The sequence below is a fragment of the Crinia signifera genome, chromosome 3 (genome assembly GCF_055691185.1).
Source record: "Crinia signifera chromosome 3, ASM5569118v1, whole genome shotgun sequence".
Taxonomy (NCBI): Eukaryota; Metazoa; Chordata; class Amphibia; order Anura; family Myobatrachidae; genus Crinia; species Crinia signifera.
Window position 1 is genome coordinate 219,798,822 of NC_139219.1, and position 17,468 is coordinate 219,816,289.

Below are 17,468 nucleotides of genomic sequence, written 5' to 3' on the forward strand. Positions count from 1 at the left end.
TCAGCACCATTTCCCAGTTTCCCAGCACTTTACCAAGTATAGTATCTCTTACTAACTGCTTTGGGGCTCGTCTACATTTGGATATACAGATGGAGCGGGTCTCTTCTTTGCAGGGGATGGTGAAGGCGACACCAGCCGCCATCCCCCGCCACCCGCCATCCTGTATCTGCGAAAGGGGACGCGCACGCACGAGATGCATGTGCGTCCCCTTCCGACGGCTTCCCCCGGGTCCCCGCCGGCTTGTCGGTGGTCACCCGGGGTCCCCACCGCCTCCCTGCACCCCCCCCAAACCTTGTCCGTCTCCCTGAAGCGGAGACGGACAGGGTTCCCGTCGCCCCGCCGCCCGGAAACTGAGACGCGCGTGCGTCTCAGTCAGATGGACGCCGGGCTGCTGGCGGATCACCAGCGGTGACATTCTGGCGATTCGCCAGCAAGAGGGAGCCCGGCTCCATCTGTACAGTACAGTAGGTCATTTTCAAAGATTCCTCTCAGATGTAGCAATACACACCCAAGCTTCTAGGTGCCACATTCACCGTCTCTTTTCACAATCTCTCCATATATGGAACTAGACACGCCCTTTGGGTGGAGCATGACACGCCCCCTCAATAGGGCGCTTTGCAAAATTCTACTACCAACCATAATCTCCCTGAAACTAGTTTTCAAAAGTAGGCAAGTATGCGCATGGTGTCTGCAAAAAAAAAAGCATGGCTTCATGACAATGTCGTGATTGTGAGCCACGCCCCTGTTTGCTGTCACTATGGATACATACCTCCAGCCCCTCCGTCTTCAGTGAATAGACGCTGTGTGCATGTCTATTCACCGCTGCTCTGCTTAACAAAGCAGTGAGTGACAGGGGGACTCCCAACTGCCCCCCACCTGCCAGACACTGCTGCTGCAGGTGGGACAGTCTCAATAAAATGGTACTACTCCACAAAAATCGGGACAGTTGGGAAGTTTGCTGGTGACCATTGTCAGTAATGTATACTGTATTTGCAGCAGTTGGTAGGTGTATATGCATCGATGCTTAGGTCTTCATATGTTTACAGTTACAGTATGTGCCCCTGGCCTTTCTGGACTATGTTGCTTTGCACCTTCTCTTCTCTGTCCCGCTTCTCTGGCCATAAGTGTCAGAGTTGAGCAAATATGCAGGAGGCCTGTTTTAGGGTCACAACAGTTAATGTATATTACACTATGCAAACTGGTACAAGTCCAAGTCAGAATCAGCCTCAAGTCTGCGGTATGCATTCCCAATCTCTCTCAATGGGCCTGATTCAAAGGTGAAAGCACATTTCATTGCCACTGTGTCTTTGTACATACACGGAATTGAGAAGATATACTGATGTACAGAGATGGTCACTGCTAACGTCTCAAATCTGTCACTTGCCGTATCAGTCACACCATCCGCTTGGAACTAAAACAGTGGGGCCATTATCACTGCGTACAATGATGCAGTCGCTGACTGTGACGCACCCACAAAATAGTCACAATACACCTGTGTGTTACTTGCCACCTTCCCGTTACCACCCACATTATCTGTCCATCATTCTGCCTACAAATCCATGCTATGATATTTGTCAAAGTAATTCATTATTCATATACAGGTATATTTGATCACATTTACCAAGATAACATGATTAAAGCTTTTGTGTGAGTGACCGAAGTGCCATTTATAATAGACATTTTGTTCTCATATTTATGAAATTATATTTGGATAGGTATTTTAATTGGAAGCTGATTTAGAGCTCCATCTAGTGGCTAATACAGGAAAATATTTCAGATACACATACCCGACTTGTAAAGCTCTCTGGGTGAGATTTAATAGGATGAGAGATTCAGAAAGTGAGAGACTTGGGAAGATTTTTTAAAGCGGCAATCATTTTACACAGAAACATTAGTTTGATTTTGCAGTGTAACTGATTGCCGCTTTAAAAAAACTGGAGACTTCTTCCCAAATCTCTCACTTTCTGAATCTCTCATCCGATTAAATCTCACACACTATTTCAGAAAGGAAAAGGATGAAAAGAATAAGTAGGATATAAAAACCACAGAAGTTAAAAGTGCAATAAAGATCAAAGACACTAATGGACTGAATTAGGTTTTATTTTAAATGAATACATTTATACCGTGTGCCAGTAGCATATTACTATAGAAGTACTATTTGTCCTGTAACCAGCATGATTTCACAGCCATAGGTACCTGGACCTGTTGTTCTACAAGTAATAATTGTCAAGGCTTGGTGGAACCAGTGGTACCATATACTAAAAGTACTCATTTATATCATATTTACATTGTTGCCCTAGCACTCACTGCACTGAGGTTTTGAGATAAAAGGCACATTTATTATTTCAAGCTAAATTTATTAAGGAATTCAGTCCCCTACTTAACAGACTTCAGCTGAGACCCACTATGATTGACTGTAAATCCATGCTTATTAGGGCCACTAAGACAACCATGGGGCCCAGTACTAATAGTATGCAGTCAGTGGATAGACAATGTCTAGGTCATTAGTCGACAGGGACTAGGTCAACACCTAAAAAGGATCAACATACCTTAGGTTGACACTTCCAAAAGGTCGACACAAGCTTATGGTCAACATCTGTAAGGTCGACAGTCAAAATGTTGCTGAGTTTTTCATGAGGTGGTTTTTCATACTTTACTATCCAAGTGGGCATATAGTGGGAATATAATAGTCTGCTTATTACAGCGAGGCACCGTGCCCGTAGCTTACATAGAAACCAAAAATGTTTACCTGTTGACCATCGATCTTGCCATGTCGACCATAAGCTTGTTTCGACATTTTAGCATTATCGACCTAAGGTATGTTGACACATTTTCGGTGTTGACCTAGTCACTGTTGACCATTAGTGGTAGACCTAGTGACTGTAGACCTAGACATTGTCTATCATTCATCTATAGCATGGGTCTTCAAACTATGGCCCTCTAGATGTTGTGAAACTACATGTTCCAACATGCATTGCCACATTTTTTCCTATAAGAGCATGCCAAAACTGTCAGGGCATGCTGGGACATGTAGTTCCACAACATCTGGAGGGCCACAGGTTGAAGACCCATGATCTATAGCATAACCGTACTAATGGGGTATGACCAAATCTGAATATTGTGGCCAAATACCCTTCCAAAAACCAAAGCAGAAAAAACCCCAAAGCAAAACAAGTGTTTGCAAGACCAGCTTGTCTACTGTTCAGTATTCGAATTATACTGGGGCTGCTTTTCTAAGCATCTAAGAACAGGAACCTACTGTAAGAGGTTATTCTGGTTGGCTGCCTGCCGCGTCGCGATCCCCGCAGGCATGCAAATGGATTTTTGCATAAACATCCATTCACAGCCGTGCGTGCAGGGACAAAATCATTTGATGGTCAGCGACCATCAAATGATTTTGCAAGCGCTTGCAGATCTGAGACACCTCCTGCCCCATCTGCCATCCAGGGCCCGATTAACAATGGGCCTGATGGAGCTTTCCAATGAGCCCAGTCCTGTGTCGTTAGCCCTCCGGGAACCTGAGATACTGCCAGGCAAAGCTGGAACATTTTCACCATAGGATAACATGGGACCCGCTAATTCCGACCCCCACCCAGTTCTGATGGCTGCCAGTTCCCCCCCCCCCGGCATCACAGAAGATCTCATTCGAAACCAAATCGCTGGGCCTTCAATCTGATACCAGTCTGGTTCATATGGGTTAATTGGTTCCAGAGATATTGCGGGTAAACCGATTTTCTTATTTCTGAAATGTAATTTCATGGCTGTTAATGTCCTTCGAGGGCAGATTTCTCTGGAATCAAATGGCTTAGTTTCATGGGACTAAAATCATTTGAAGCCCACTAAAAAGTTATTCAATATGATACTGGTCTCATGTAAATGGGTCAGTTGGTTCCGAAGGTATAGCCGGTTAGACGATATAGCCGGTTAAGGGGGGGGGGGGGGTTTCTCTCCCCTCACATCAGAAAATGCAGGGACTAGGCTGGTGTAAATGGGGCCAGCCCGGAATGTCTCTGCATGATCTGGGGACCATATTCCTGTGTAAGTCCCTGCATTTTCTGGTGTAAAAGGGGTATTATTTCAAATAGCCGGGACCTGCAGAGCTCTGAATACAGCCGGGCAGCCCCCCTGGGCTCTGCCTGGCTGTCAATGGCTGTCACTTCTGCCCGGCAACGACTGTTCCCCAATTACCATGAGCATGTATTCCCCCTTGGCAATGAGCATGTTAACCCACATGGCAACGAGCATGGAACCTCTGGCAATGAGCATGGAACCCCTGGTAATGAGCACGTAGGTAAGCAGCACTTATGGAGCATAATTTTTAATAGGCATTATGGTGTTTGACATAATAAATAATGGAAATTATGGTGTGGTGTGTGGCTTAATATGTGGGCATTGTGGTGTAAATTTTTAATACACATCTTTGGCACGCAATGTCCCTGTTTATGAAGCATATTGTGAATTTTGGCTCAATCCATTTGGTATAGTGTTTATTTTTGCTCAATACATGTGGCAAAATGTGAATTTTGCCTTAATCTGTGTGGCAAACCGTGAATTTTGACTCAATCCGTGTGCCATAGTGTGAATTTTGGCTCAGTCAGTGTGAATTTTGGCTCAGTCTAGAGCTGGCCCTAGGCATAGGCATACTAGGCAATTGCCTAGGGCGGCAGCCTATGCCTAGGGGCAGCAGCTCCTGGGGGCAAATCTAAGGGGCGGGGTGGGCCGGGGGTGCCAGCATAGGCGTGCACATGGGGGTGCACAGGCACCCCCTAATGACCAGCCCCCTCCTACACAGACTGCGGCAGCACAGCAGTCTCTGTCCGCGTCAGCCACTCCAAAGATGGCCGCCGCCTTGTATTTGTAATTTGTACAATCCTAAATCTGATACAGAGTGTGAGAAGAGTGTGAGAATTGCATTACAAATACAATGTAGTACAAATACTAGTGTCTAGTGTCTGTCAGATGAGCGCAGTGCACCGAGCGATACCCAGCAGGAGCACTAAGCCCTGTAAACAAGAACCTGTCTCTTCGCCCATCAGAGGCAACATGGGGCAAGCGACACCTCCTTCCCCCGCAGCCGTACCGTGGAGGAACTGGAAGCTCCCATGTACAGTACGTTCCAGAGCCAGAGCCTCTCAGGATGCGCTCTGCAGTGCCTGGATTCCTCCTGCAGCAGTCCTCCCCTTCTCCCTGTCCCTGGATCCACTGGCCACCCTGACACCCTGAAGCCCCCCCCCCCCCCCAGATTGGTGAGTGCCCAGGGATTGCTGTACCCATCAACTCTTCTGTGTGTGTGACCCCCTTCTATTGTATGTGTGACCTTCTATACACTGCTTTCCCTGTGTGTGTGTGTGTGATATCCCTGTACCCTCCCTCATCCCTGGTGTTTGACCACCCTGTACCCCTTCACCTGTGTCTGTGACCACATCTACCCCAAATTCCCTGATGTCTGATCCCCTCTTACCTTTATGTGTGTTTGTGTGTGTGTAACACCTTGTACCCAAATAAAAATGTGTAATGGGCATTACGGTGTGTGGTATTACTTGTAATGGGCATTACGGTGTGTGGAATAATTGTAGTGGGCATTATGGCATGTGATAGTAGGTGTAATAGGCATTACGGTGTGTCGTATAATGTGTAATGGGCATTACAGTGTGTGTCATAATTTGTAATGGGCATTACTGCGTGTTATATTATGTGTAATAGGCATTACGGTGTGTGATATTATGTGTAATGGGCATTACAGTTTGTGGCATTATGTGTAATGGGCATTACAGTGTGTGGCATTATGTGTAATGGGCATTACGGCGTGTGATATTATGTGTAATAGGCATTACTGTGTGTGATATTATGTGTAATGGGCATTACGGTGTGTGGCATAATATGCAATAAGCATTACAGTGTTTAATTATGTATAATGGGCATTACAGTGTTTGGTATAATGTGTAATGGATATTACGGTGTGTGATATTATGTGTAATAGGCATTACAGTGTGTGATATTATGTGTAATGAGTATTACGGTGTGGTCTAATGTGTAATACCACGCCCCTTTTTGCCACGCAAGGGTCCAACTTGCTTGAGTATTTGTATCTTGGACCACCCATTACCATATTTCTAGATTTGCCTATGCCTGGGGCCCTGGCACTGCAGCCACTTCTGTAACTTCCACCCGTCAGAGGTGCGGTGAGGTTTCCCCAGAACGGCAAGGCTCGTTGAAAATGCAGCGAGCCCACTGCATATAGTGGTGAGCCTCGCCGTTTTCACAGCCCCACTCGCCGTTTCCACCTCGAGGTGGAAACAGCAAGTGCGGGGGGAAGGGGAGGGGGGGGGGGGTCCGTTGAATATTTGGTGGTGGTATCATCTGCTAGGGGGCGCCATCAAAAATCTTGCCAAGGGCATAAAATTGGATAAGGCCGGCTCTGGCTCAGTTGGTGTGAATTTTGGTTAATTCCATGTGGCAGAATGTGTAAGAGGCAAGTACAATATAAGGGGGTTACTATTGTGTTGCATGATTTGTATAAGGGGTATATGGTGTGGTAAACTTAGGTGACCACATAAGGGTGCCCATACATATTACAATTATTGTATACAATATTGTAGCAGTTACCAACACACCTGTCACTAATCATCTAGGGAAATGGTCAACATAAGCTATGAAGTATAGGTTAAAACAGGGTGTATGAGAGAATGTGACCACAATAAGTCTAATGTAAAAAAATGAATCTAATAAACAATATACACTAAACATCGGCACTCACCTTTCCTAGTTTTGGGGTGCCCTATGGCTTGTGACCACATTGTTTAAACATAAATTGTAGGGGGCTCTGCACTCACTAAATTAACTGATATTAATAAATAGTGGAGATTTAGTTCATGAATTGATCAATGCATTTAAGCCTGCAGCCCCCTTCAAGAAGCCTATTTAGCACTGGGTTCTAATACTCGGAGCTGATAAAGGTTTATACGTGCCTTTGCTGCAATCTATAGGATTCCATTTGATGGTGTGGTGAGGACGTGGAACACATTCAAAGTACCAGGTTAAAAAAATAATAACTTTATTCAATAATTTCAATGGACACAAAATGTGGGATTATACAATCATGCACCCTGGGCTGCAGATGCCAGTAAGTCCCCTAAATCGTAACAAAGCAGTAGCTACGAAATACTTTATTGTACACAGTGTGACACCAATAGTACGGCTCCACAGTCTGCTAGTTTTAGCTGCAGATATACAGTACACATGCATTCCAGTCTGGCCATTTAAATGGGGGAGATCACTTAGCCATGAAACCCTTCTTGCAGGTTATTTTGTAATATAATATGGTTGAACAATCTTCCATTCTGGTTTGATCTGCTGGCTCTAATATTTTCACACATGATTTACAGCAATGTCTACACCCTATACTAAAAGGGATCTTGGTCCATAATCCATGTGCACAAACATGGACTACAATCACTTTGCTGCTTCTTCTGAACAGTAAAGCTGGCCATACATCAGAAAGATCGATCTTAAGATCGATTGCACTCATGATTGTGTACAATTTCCCTTGAAATCCCCAGCAGTCCTTAGTGATTTTTGGACACACAATCTACACACAATCCATCATACAATCAGTCATACAATCCATCTGCTGCATGATTTTGTACACAAGATGTGCATACAATCTGCATACAATCCATCATACAATCAGTCATACAATCCATCTTATGATGGATTGTATGATTGTGTACACAAGATGTGCACACAATCTGCATACAATCCATCTTACAATCAATTGAGATTGTATGATTGGGTACAATATCTTTCTGATGTATGGCCAGCTTAATTCATTTATAAATAATCCTAAATCTGATACAGAGTGTGGGAAGAGTGTGAGAATTGCATTACAAATACAATGTAGTACCAATAAGCTTTAGTGGTGGCGATGATGATGATGATAAGGATGAAGGAGCATAACATATGCATATCTCCCAACATGACCCTCTCCAGGAGGGACAGAATGCTCTGCTCCTGCACTTCCCCCTTAATGTATAATTGCCATCACCTGTTTTGAAACATCTATCTTATCAATGAACTAGTTCAACACAGATGATGACAATCATACATTAAGGGGGAAGTCCAGGAGCAGAGCATTGTGTACCTAATGGAATGAATCATATTGGAGGGTATGCACTGTGCAGCTGGTAAAGTATGAATAGGCACAACAGTGGCATCACAAGGGTTTCACCAAAGTGCCGGCTCTTGCTCTGTGGCTGTAACATTATGTGCAGCACCCAGCTCCTTTATAGAAGCCATCACTAGGTATGGCCATTGACAATCAATGATTCAAATCATCGATAGTCTCTGACTAATTTAAATACTTTTGCTATGGATGAGGGAGAACCAGATGGTGTTCCACCATCGATGATGCACAAGAAACTAATATTTTAAATTTTTTTTTTACAAGTGGCTGGGACATGGAGCTTAGCTCTACCCTCAACACTCCCATGATGCCCTTCCCCGGGGCTCTCATTGGTCCACAGCCTACTAAATTATAAAGTAGGAGTGAAAATTGGTGGGTGAAAACATTGATGGTTGCCTTACAGATGGTTTCACAACATCAAGGTTATCTATCAATGGTACCATCGATGGGCAACCATCGATGTCCATCACTAACCAGCCCTGCAGTAACAGTACTCCCGGGAGCAGCCCGCACCTCCTGGACCCCCTGATTGCTGAAAAATAAGAGTTCAAACTATGAGGCCAAGCCCCATCCATGAGGCAATTACTATTGAGCAACCTTACTATGCAAACCTCTTATAGCTAGAATACTTAATCCTATATAATGAAAGGCTAATGCCATACTTACCAACTCTCCCTGAATGTCATGGAGACTCCCTGATATAGCAGCAATCTCCCTAACTCCCTGAAGAGTCTAGCAATATCCCTGATTGCACCTTACCCCCATTACGTAGCTGTTATGTACTTGGGGGGGGGGGGGGGGGGATCTGAGATATAGAGTATACACTGAAATGGGGTTTATTCTGCATTGGTTATAAGGCACAATGGCTACATGCATTTAAAAAAAAAAAGGTTTCCCATGAGCACATATGAAATGAAATGTGATAGAAAACATAAACAAGCCAATGAAATGTGTCATTGCCTTTTTGTCAAGTAAATCTTACTGAGCAACAATTCTCAGGTGGAGCAGTGACAGTCCTCCTTAATGCCGGCAAGAATGACTAACACTGCTCGTCACCCCTGTCGGAAATTCCAGTGTTTTGAACACTAGTGCCCATTAGATGGCGCCCAATGTAGCAATTCAAGTGTTGCTCCGTTCGACTGTGCACATCCTTTAGTGCTGACATTAAATAGAATTTCAGGAAAAAGTATGCATAAACCAACAAGTGCAGCTCAAAAGGCTAATGCTGAGTGGAATGATATCCAAATAACATTCCCAAAATACCAGTGTTACTTTTATCTTGTCTGTCATTTTGATAGGTTGGTAACTATTGGAAATAGAGTATAAATGTTTTATTGCAACAATTTTTTATTAGGTAAACAATTTAATGGAATCATTTTATAGAAAATGAGATGTAGTTGCAAAATAATGATTTAGTGTACAGTGAGTAAAGGCAATTAAATGATCACATGATTTGGCAATTGGATAAGGAGTCAATCGTAAGACACAGTAGGCCATGGGTCAGTGATGTAGGTAGCATGCATGGGTCAGTGATGTACGCAGGTCATACAGCAGCAGGATTTGTTTTTTAGTAATATGTGTGCAAAGATGCAACTCTAACAAGATACACCCAGGTTATTGTGCACCTTTTATTTAGCCTCAAATGGTTGCAATATGCACAAGTCTACAGTACAAGCGATGCCGCAAGACCATTGTAGCACACGTGCAGCGCAACTCTTACAAATATTGATGATGCACCCACCTCTGAATCAGGCCCATTGTCACAATACAATCTAAAGAAAAGTAATGGTGTGAAAGCAATGATACTGATTTCAGAAGATATGTGCTGGAATGTGACTAATAACTCAAGTATATCATGATAAAAATGCAATCTGCTTTATTTAGAAACCGATACTACTCTGGGGCATTTTCTCAGTGCTGTTTTGCCTCTGCCGTACAGAAATCACAGGAGGACACGACAACATGTATTTGGCACAATTCACTTTCATCAAAGTAAAATAAAGGAAGCTCAAACAACAAAATAATCTGTTCTAGATTTGTCCCTTAGCCAGATGATACAGGGGTGAATGGCTTTCAGCCCAGAACATCCCAGTAGCTATCATTTAGATTAGGGATGGGGAACCTTCTGCCCTCCAGATGTTGTTGAACTACATATCCCAGCATGCCCTGCAACAGTTTTAGCATGGCCACCTAGCAAAATTGCAGCAGGGTATCCTGGGATGTGTAGTTCAACAACAGCTGGAGGGCCGAAGGTTTCCCATCCCTGATTTAGATAAAGGTTACCCATATTTTGTGGGTAAGAACCACGCCATATTTTCAGTGTATATTTAAACTCAGTTACCCATTATCTATCTGTGGGTGTGAAGAGCTCTGTTATCTATTCTTTGTCAATATGAAAGGTTTGTTACCCTGGAGTCTCTGGGTGTAAATAACTTTTTTGAGAATGGAAGAGGTGACGTCATCCATTCCCTGTGAGTATAAGGCGCTCAATAACATATCCTCTATAAATATGAAGGCTTTAGCAACCCATCCAACGTGGATGACAGGGGCTCAGTAGTCTTTCGTGTGTCTAAAGGTCATATTAAACAACAATTTGTTTCTATCAATCAACTGATACAGTCTAGGGCCCATAAATCCATCTTGTATGGCTGACAGTGGGCTTAATCACTCTTCTGTGGATGTGAGAGGCTCATGTAATCCACTCTTTGTGGGTCCAGATAGTCCAATAACCTGCAGTATCTCCTGCTGGCCTAACAGACCCGATAACTTATGGTTTAATGATTTTGAAGGCTAAGTGGCTCATTCTATGTGGTCGTTTGACCAATGAACTCCTTTTCTTTATGATCAGCAGGTTCTGTAGCGTATCCATGGTGTGAGCGCCTCTGGATCTCATTCATGGGGGGATGTAAAGATCTTTACAAGACATTTCCTGGGTGGGTGTCAAGAGCTCAGGACACAACATTCTGTTCAAGGACTCAGTAACCCATTCACAGCGGGTGTAAAAGGCTCAGTTACAAAAGGTCTATGAGTGTAGAAGGCACACGCAGACATTCTTCTCCTGATGTATACGTACAGAGTATTGTGCTGTGGTATGTGGAGCTCCAGGAGTTCCAGCATTGTTCCCTACTGTATATCACCACACAGAGCACTTCTGGGCTGGGTTCATAGGAGAATTCCTGGGGCAGTGAAATACTCTCCCAAACTCTTCAAACTGAGAGACGCTGCCCATAACCCTAAGAGAGGGGCAAAGAGAAAGATGAGAACAAGAAATATAAAAGACACCACTACAGTTCAAACTGTCCATGATGTTAGTGAGATGGCCAATTACCTCAAACTCATTTAACCCTAGAAACCTGATATACCCCTGAATTAAAAAAATCACAGTGGAAGTGCAAGAGGAAGAGCATAATAAATGAGGGCCAATCTTTCCCCTACAACTTATATTTACTAATCCATAAGATGTGGAAATGTATCTAGTTCCTTAAACATAAATCAGCAATACTTGGTGTGTGTCCGAAGAGCCACAGCTGTACCGCTTAGTGATGACAATGCAGCAATAACATTTCTGCGATAACATGATGCCTGAATCAAAGCAAATTTCTACAACTAAAGAGGGGCACACACTGGTGTGATCACTCTGCTGATTGGGTGAATGATCCCGATCAGCAGAGCAGTGTGTCGCCAGCTTGTTCTCCTGTCCGGCTTCTCATAGCCATGTATGCACTGTGCCAAATTACAGTAGCCCAGTGTGTACAAGCCTGTATGGGTTTGGAATGATGGCCTGACATATATTAAACAGTACATACAATAAGATGCGACCTCGCAGTCCTGGCCATTGCAGGAGCATTATAAAATGTATATCAGTTAACACTGCTGCAATGGTACAGTGTACAAACCTACAGAATCTATATTGGGTTATCAGGCCATGGATTGTACAGTATATATGTGTGTCCAGCTTTAGTGACATACACAGTCGGATACCAAAAGATGGAAGAAGTCAAATCAATCTTTTTGATTCTTTAATACAATTAGCATATTTTTTTATTAATCATACCGGTAATGTTCTGGAGCATGTTTGTCAGTCAGGACCTGCAGGTATATAGATTGGGATCTTCTCTTTATACACCAGTTCTAAATAATGAGGAGAAAGAGAATGGTATTTATTTTGTACAGTAATGTGTTTTGAAGAGTGGATTTTAAGAATGTACTAAATTCATATTTCATCATCCCACATATAGCAACAGTGATATCATATACCGCTTTCCCACAGCTATAGTGATATGTTTCGCTTCTACTAGCCACAGTGATGTCACATCGCATATCTCATAGCCACAATGATGTCACACCACATTGATGTTACGGCACACTTCTCACAGCGATAGTGATGTCACTCAATGCTTTCCCACAGCCAAAATGATTTCATGTCCCACTTTCTCATAGCCACCGTGATGTCACACCCTGCTTTCCCATATTTCAATTATGTCATGCCCTTATTTCCCACAACTACAATGAAGTCATGTCACTTTTTCTCACAACCACTGTGATGTCACACCCTGCTTTCTCACAGCCACAATTAGGTCACGCTCCACTTCTCACAAGACATTTATGTCACCACCAAAAAGGTTTTCTATTCTGAATAAAATAAAGCTTTTATAGTTTCTGACCTGTGCAAATGCAATGAAGAATAGCTGATCATGTGTATATTTCAGACGAGGTAGTGGGCGTTCCGGGCCATTTTCTCTCACCCACTTCTGGTATGCCTGGAAAATGTACACAGCAATATCACAGGAAGTATAACTTGTAACAAAGATTGTGAGACTGAAAAAAAGACATTAGCCCATCAAGTTCAAACTATAAGTTATAACTGATCTCCTGTGCGGTGTAAATGACCCAATGAGGTTATTGTCTATTTATTATAAACCCTCGAAGATCCAAAGTGTCTGTCCAATCTGAGTTCACTATAGTACATTATAATTAATGTTTATATACCCATGGATACCAAATTCTATTAAAAATGAAAATACACTTCATGAGAAAGACATGCTAATGTTGGTAGATAGACTGAAAATTATTGACACTGTGCGGATACTTACATAATAAGCCAGCTTTAGGCCACCCATGTCTGCAATATTTTCTCCCAAAGTTAATCTTCCATTCACCTGAAAAGAGAGTAGACTATCAGTGATATATCTATGGATAAGAAAGGTTCTCTATAACCAGTTAGTGTAATGTATTTTGCATAAATTTGCTCTGTTTATGCTCAGAACACACACATACATGTATGCGAGAAGGTCAAATGCATTCAGCTGTATTTACAATTACAACCAAGCTGGCAAAATGGTGTTGTGACAGGGCTTTGCCACAATAATCAATTACTGTAACTCCAATCAATGATCGGGGGTAATTGCTTTGTGCAGGGATATTCTGTTAGCCCCGATAAGCTGACGCATGCAAAGGCTTATCAGGGATTTTGTTTTTCCTGCCACCAGCAGGCAAAGCGAAATCCCCCAAAACAGCCCCAGGCCGTACAAACATTAGAAAAATACACCGGATGATTTTCTGCCGATAATTGAATATCGTACTGTCGAGGATCAGTAACTGCGCATTTTCCAAAGGATGATATGCAGGTCAGCACATAAAAGAGTATATCTATTCTTATTAGGAGGTGGTAAAGGCAAATACAGTAGAGCAATTTAAACATTCTTGGGATAGGCATATTGAAATCCTTACAAAGAAATAAGGATCAAATTTGGTTTGAGGTAACGGGTGACATTCTATGCTATGCGCTAAATGCGCATGTTTAATTCGCACACTATATCGCCGCAAATCGCATTTTTCTAACTCGCACTTTTCAGTCCAAATTCGATTATTTAATGTGATGCGCATTTGAGGCTGAAAAGTGCGAAGAGTTGCGATTTGCGGCGAATTTTAGTCATAAAAAAGTGCGATTTTTAGTATGAAAAAAGTGCGATTTTTAGTCCGAAAAACGCGTAATTTCTTCCGCTGGTCATGTGCGAGTTTTGGACCAACCGGAGTGCGATTTACAAACCTGTCTCCGCATGACTAAGAACCCCCAAACCTATTGGCCCACCTATGTCCCCTCCATTATGCATCACACCCCCTATATAAAGGGGCATTGGCGCCATTTCACTCTTTGATAGGAAGTAAGGAGCATGGAGAGGAGCAGTGGAAGCGTTTGTGCAGGAAGAGGAGTTGGTGGCAGAGGAACCAGTGGCAGAGGGAGCACTGGCAGAGGAACCAGTGGCAGAGGGAGCACTGGCAGAGGGAGCACTGGCAGAGGGAGCACTGGCAGCAGCCAGACAAGTGGGAGAGGCAGCAGTGTGGCAGGCAGCATGGCCACAGCAAGGCCAGCCTCAGCTCAGACCCTGGCAGTCCAGCCCCAGCAGGAGGAGGTGGAGGATCCGCTGGCATCCCCATCCTACAGCCAAGCCCTAGACCATACCCCACACCAGCTGCAGGAGGGCCACATGTCAGAGGTGGAGGAAGATGCTGGTGAGGAGGAGGAAGACACTGCCATGGAGGAGGAGGAGGGTGACATGGCTGGTGCAGAAAATGAGGAGGAGGAGGTGGTAGCTGGTCGCACCAAAAGTGGCCGCATGGTCAGGTTTTCCTATGAGGAAAATGTGGCACTTGTGAGGGCTATCATGCCAGTGTACGAGAGGCTGCTTGGCAAAAGCAACTACAAAACCACTGCCCAGCGCAAGCGCGCTATATGGAAGGACATCACCCAGGCGGTGAACGCTGTGAGTAATCACAAGCGCCTGGTGCGCAATGTGAAGAAGCGCTTCAACAATATAAAACGCCAGTTGAAGCATAAAATGGCCCTGGAGATGGAGGAGGCCACCAGGACTGGAGGAGGAAGCCCCACCACTGTCAGCTACAATGCATATGAGGTGAAGCTGAAGCCAGGGGCGGATTGGGATGGAAAACCAGCCTGGGAAATTTCTGGAACCAGCCCTAATGGGGGCGGGGTCTGTTGAGGGGCGGAGTCTGATATGTGCAGTGGTGGAAGTGGAAATAATGAAGTGGGGGTATGTAAAAGTTAAGGCCGTAATTATGCACACGCCAAAGGCGCGTGTACTCTGGAAAAGGGGGTGTGTCCTAAAGTGTAGTGTACCACCCCATATACCCCTTATAACACAAAAGTGACAAGTGGTCAGGGAACTTGGTCCTCATTACCCCACACAGTGCATGTTTTGCTGGTAACCCATCAGGTGCACAGGTGTACTAATTACTCACAGACTCATTTTATAAGGTCCGCAGGTGGAGTTAATTATTTCACTTGTGATTCTGTGAGGAGACCTTCAAAACATGCACTGCGTGGGGTAATGAGGACCGAGTTCCCTGACCACTGCCTTAGACTATCTAGTACTGGGAGAGCACTGAGAGTGAGAGGGGGGTGCAGGGTGGGAGAAGGGCCTTAACTGTCTGGCGCAGCCCATGTTCTTTCCATTCCCTGGCTGCAATGGCCATGTGCAACAATGCCATAACTAGACATTCTGGTGCCTCGTACCAGAAGGGGAATTGGAACCCCCTCCCCTCCACCCTCACATACACAAATAGGCATAGTGCACGCCCTAGGCCGGTGCACCAAAAGTTTAGGTGCATGGCTTCATGGGAAGGGGCATGGCCACATAATAGTACCAATTCACATTACACCACATAGTAATGTCCGTAATTTACATTACACCACACAGCAGTATCACTTATACACACTGCACCAGATAGACCGTAACACCCCTTAAACATTATGCCACACACTGTAATGTCCATTATACATGTTGTACACCATATTGCGCATTACAAATTATGCTGCAGACCATAATGCCCCTCACCGTAATGTCCATCACATTAAACCACACACCATAATGCATATTACACATTATGCCACATACCCTAATGTCCATTACACATTATTTTGTACACTGTAGTGCCAAATACACATTATGCCGCTGACCATAATGCCCCTTACACATTATGCCACTCACTTTAATGCCCATCACATTATGCTACACACCATAATGCGTATTATACATTATGTCACACACTGTAATGCCCATTACACATTATGCCACACAGCATAATGCCCATAAATAGAATTGTATCAGTCCATTGCCACAGTATCAGGCTAGGGGGAGGACAGACTGCATTCATAGGCATGCGCAGTGCATTATATTAGGAAAAATATTTTTGCCATTTTAAATATTGAATTATGATCACTTATATTTCCCCTAACCCCCTCGCTTTTTGGGTCAGTGTTCCGCCTGCCAGTGTTGAACATGTCCTTCTAAGAGGAAGGCTATATGCTATATAATCCTCCGCCTTCTCACCAATGACATGGCACCGCGTGGGCAGGTGTGTGCACAGCGTGATGTCATAGAGTCACATTATGCGGTTACATTCAGGGGCTGGCTGGCAAACTTTAGCCTGGGGGCATTCATACAACACCGGGCCATGAGTCTCAGCCCATCCTCAGGAGCCAGGAGAAGACTAAAGGTGGGTTAAAAGAAAGAGGTAGGATGCTGGGTTTTAAAGTGTAAGGGAGCCGGGGACAGGAAGAAGTGTGAGCTGTACCTTAGGGCAGGTATGTCCGAACTATGGCCCTCCAGCTATTGTGAAACCACAATTCCCATCATGCCTTGCCACAGTTTTGCTATTAGGGAATGCTAAAACTATTGCAAGGCATGCTGGGATGTGTAGTTTCACAACAGCTGGAGGGCCATAGTTTGGACATGCCTGCCTTAGGGAGAGTGAGGGGTGACTCCTAGGGCCAAGGCAGGTGTACTGCAGTGCTGACAGATCCCCACTGACATCAGGGAAGGCAGACAATGGAGGAGATGCGGGCACATCCAAAGCTGTCTATAAGCCTCAGTGTTATTAATATATCTGAGTAACAGGCAATGTAATAGAGCAGCATCGATCATTAGTCAGTCCTATCGGCGATCACTGCAGGAGCCAGAAAATGAGTGTCCTGGACATTAGGCACACCAGACAACCCCCCCCCCCCTTCCCCCTAACCCCCACCCCACCCCGTGCGCACGCATATGGCTGCATTAGATATTCATTTTATTCACCTCAGCAGGCTTGTTCTCGGTCCCAGGTCCGGTGCTAGGGTGTTCGGCGCCACCCTGCAAACTATAAATTTGCACCCTTCCATTCTTTACAAAGGGACAGTGCATGCCATAGGCATGTGCTGAAAAATGCCTGTGGCATAATTACAAATTATGCCACACAGTAGCACAATCTTATTCACATTAAACAACAC

At 44.3% G+C, this 17,468-nt stretch overlaps 1 protein-coding gene across 1 annotated transcript in view; it reads right to left on the reverse strand.

The window, feature by feature from the left end:
• Positions 1-7,037: 7,037 nt before the first annotated feature.
• The window catches only part of ECEL1 (endothelin converting enzyme like 1), a 134,115-nt gene continuing 123,684 nt past the window's right edge, over positions 7,038-17,468 (reverse strand). Inside the window, exons 15-18 of the mRNA XM_083177476.1 lie at positions 13,276-13,341; positions 12,847-12,942; positions 12,237-12,313; positions 7,038-11,415 (exon numbers count right to left, since the gene is read on the reverse strand). Of these exons, the coding sequence (XP_083033602.1) occupies positions 11,316-11,415; positions 12,237-12,313; positions 12,847-12,942; positions 13,276-13,341 (339 nt within the window). The 3' untranslated portion in view covers positions 7,038-11,315. The remainder of the gene's footprint in view (positions 11,416-12,236; positions 12,314-12,846; positions 12,943-13,275; positions 13,342-17,468) is intronic.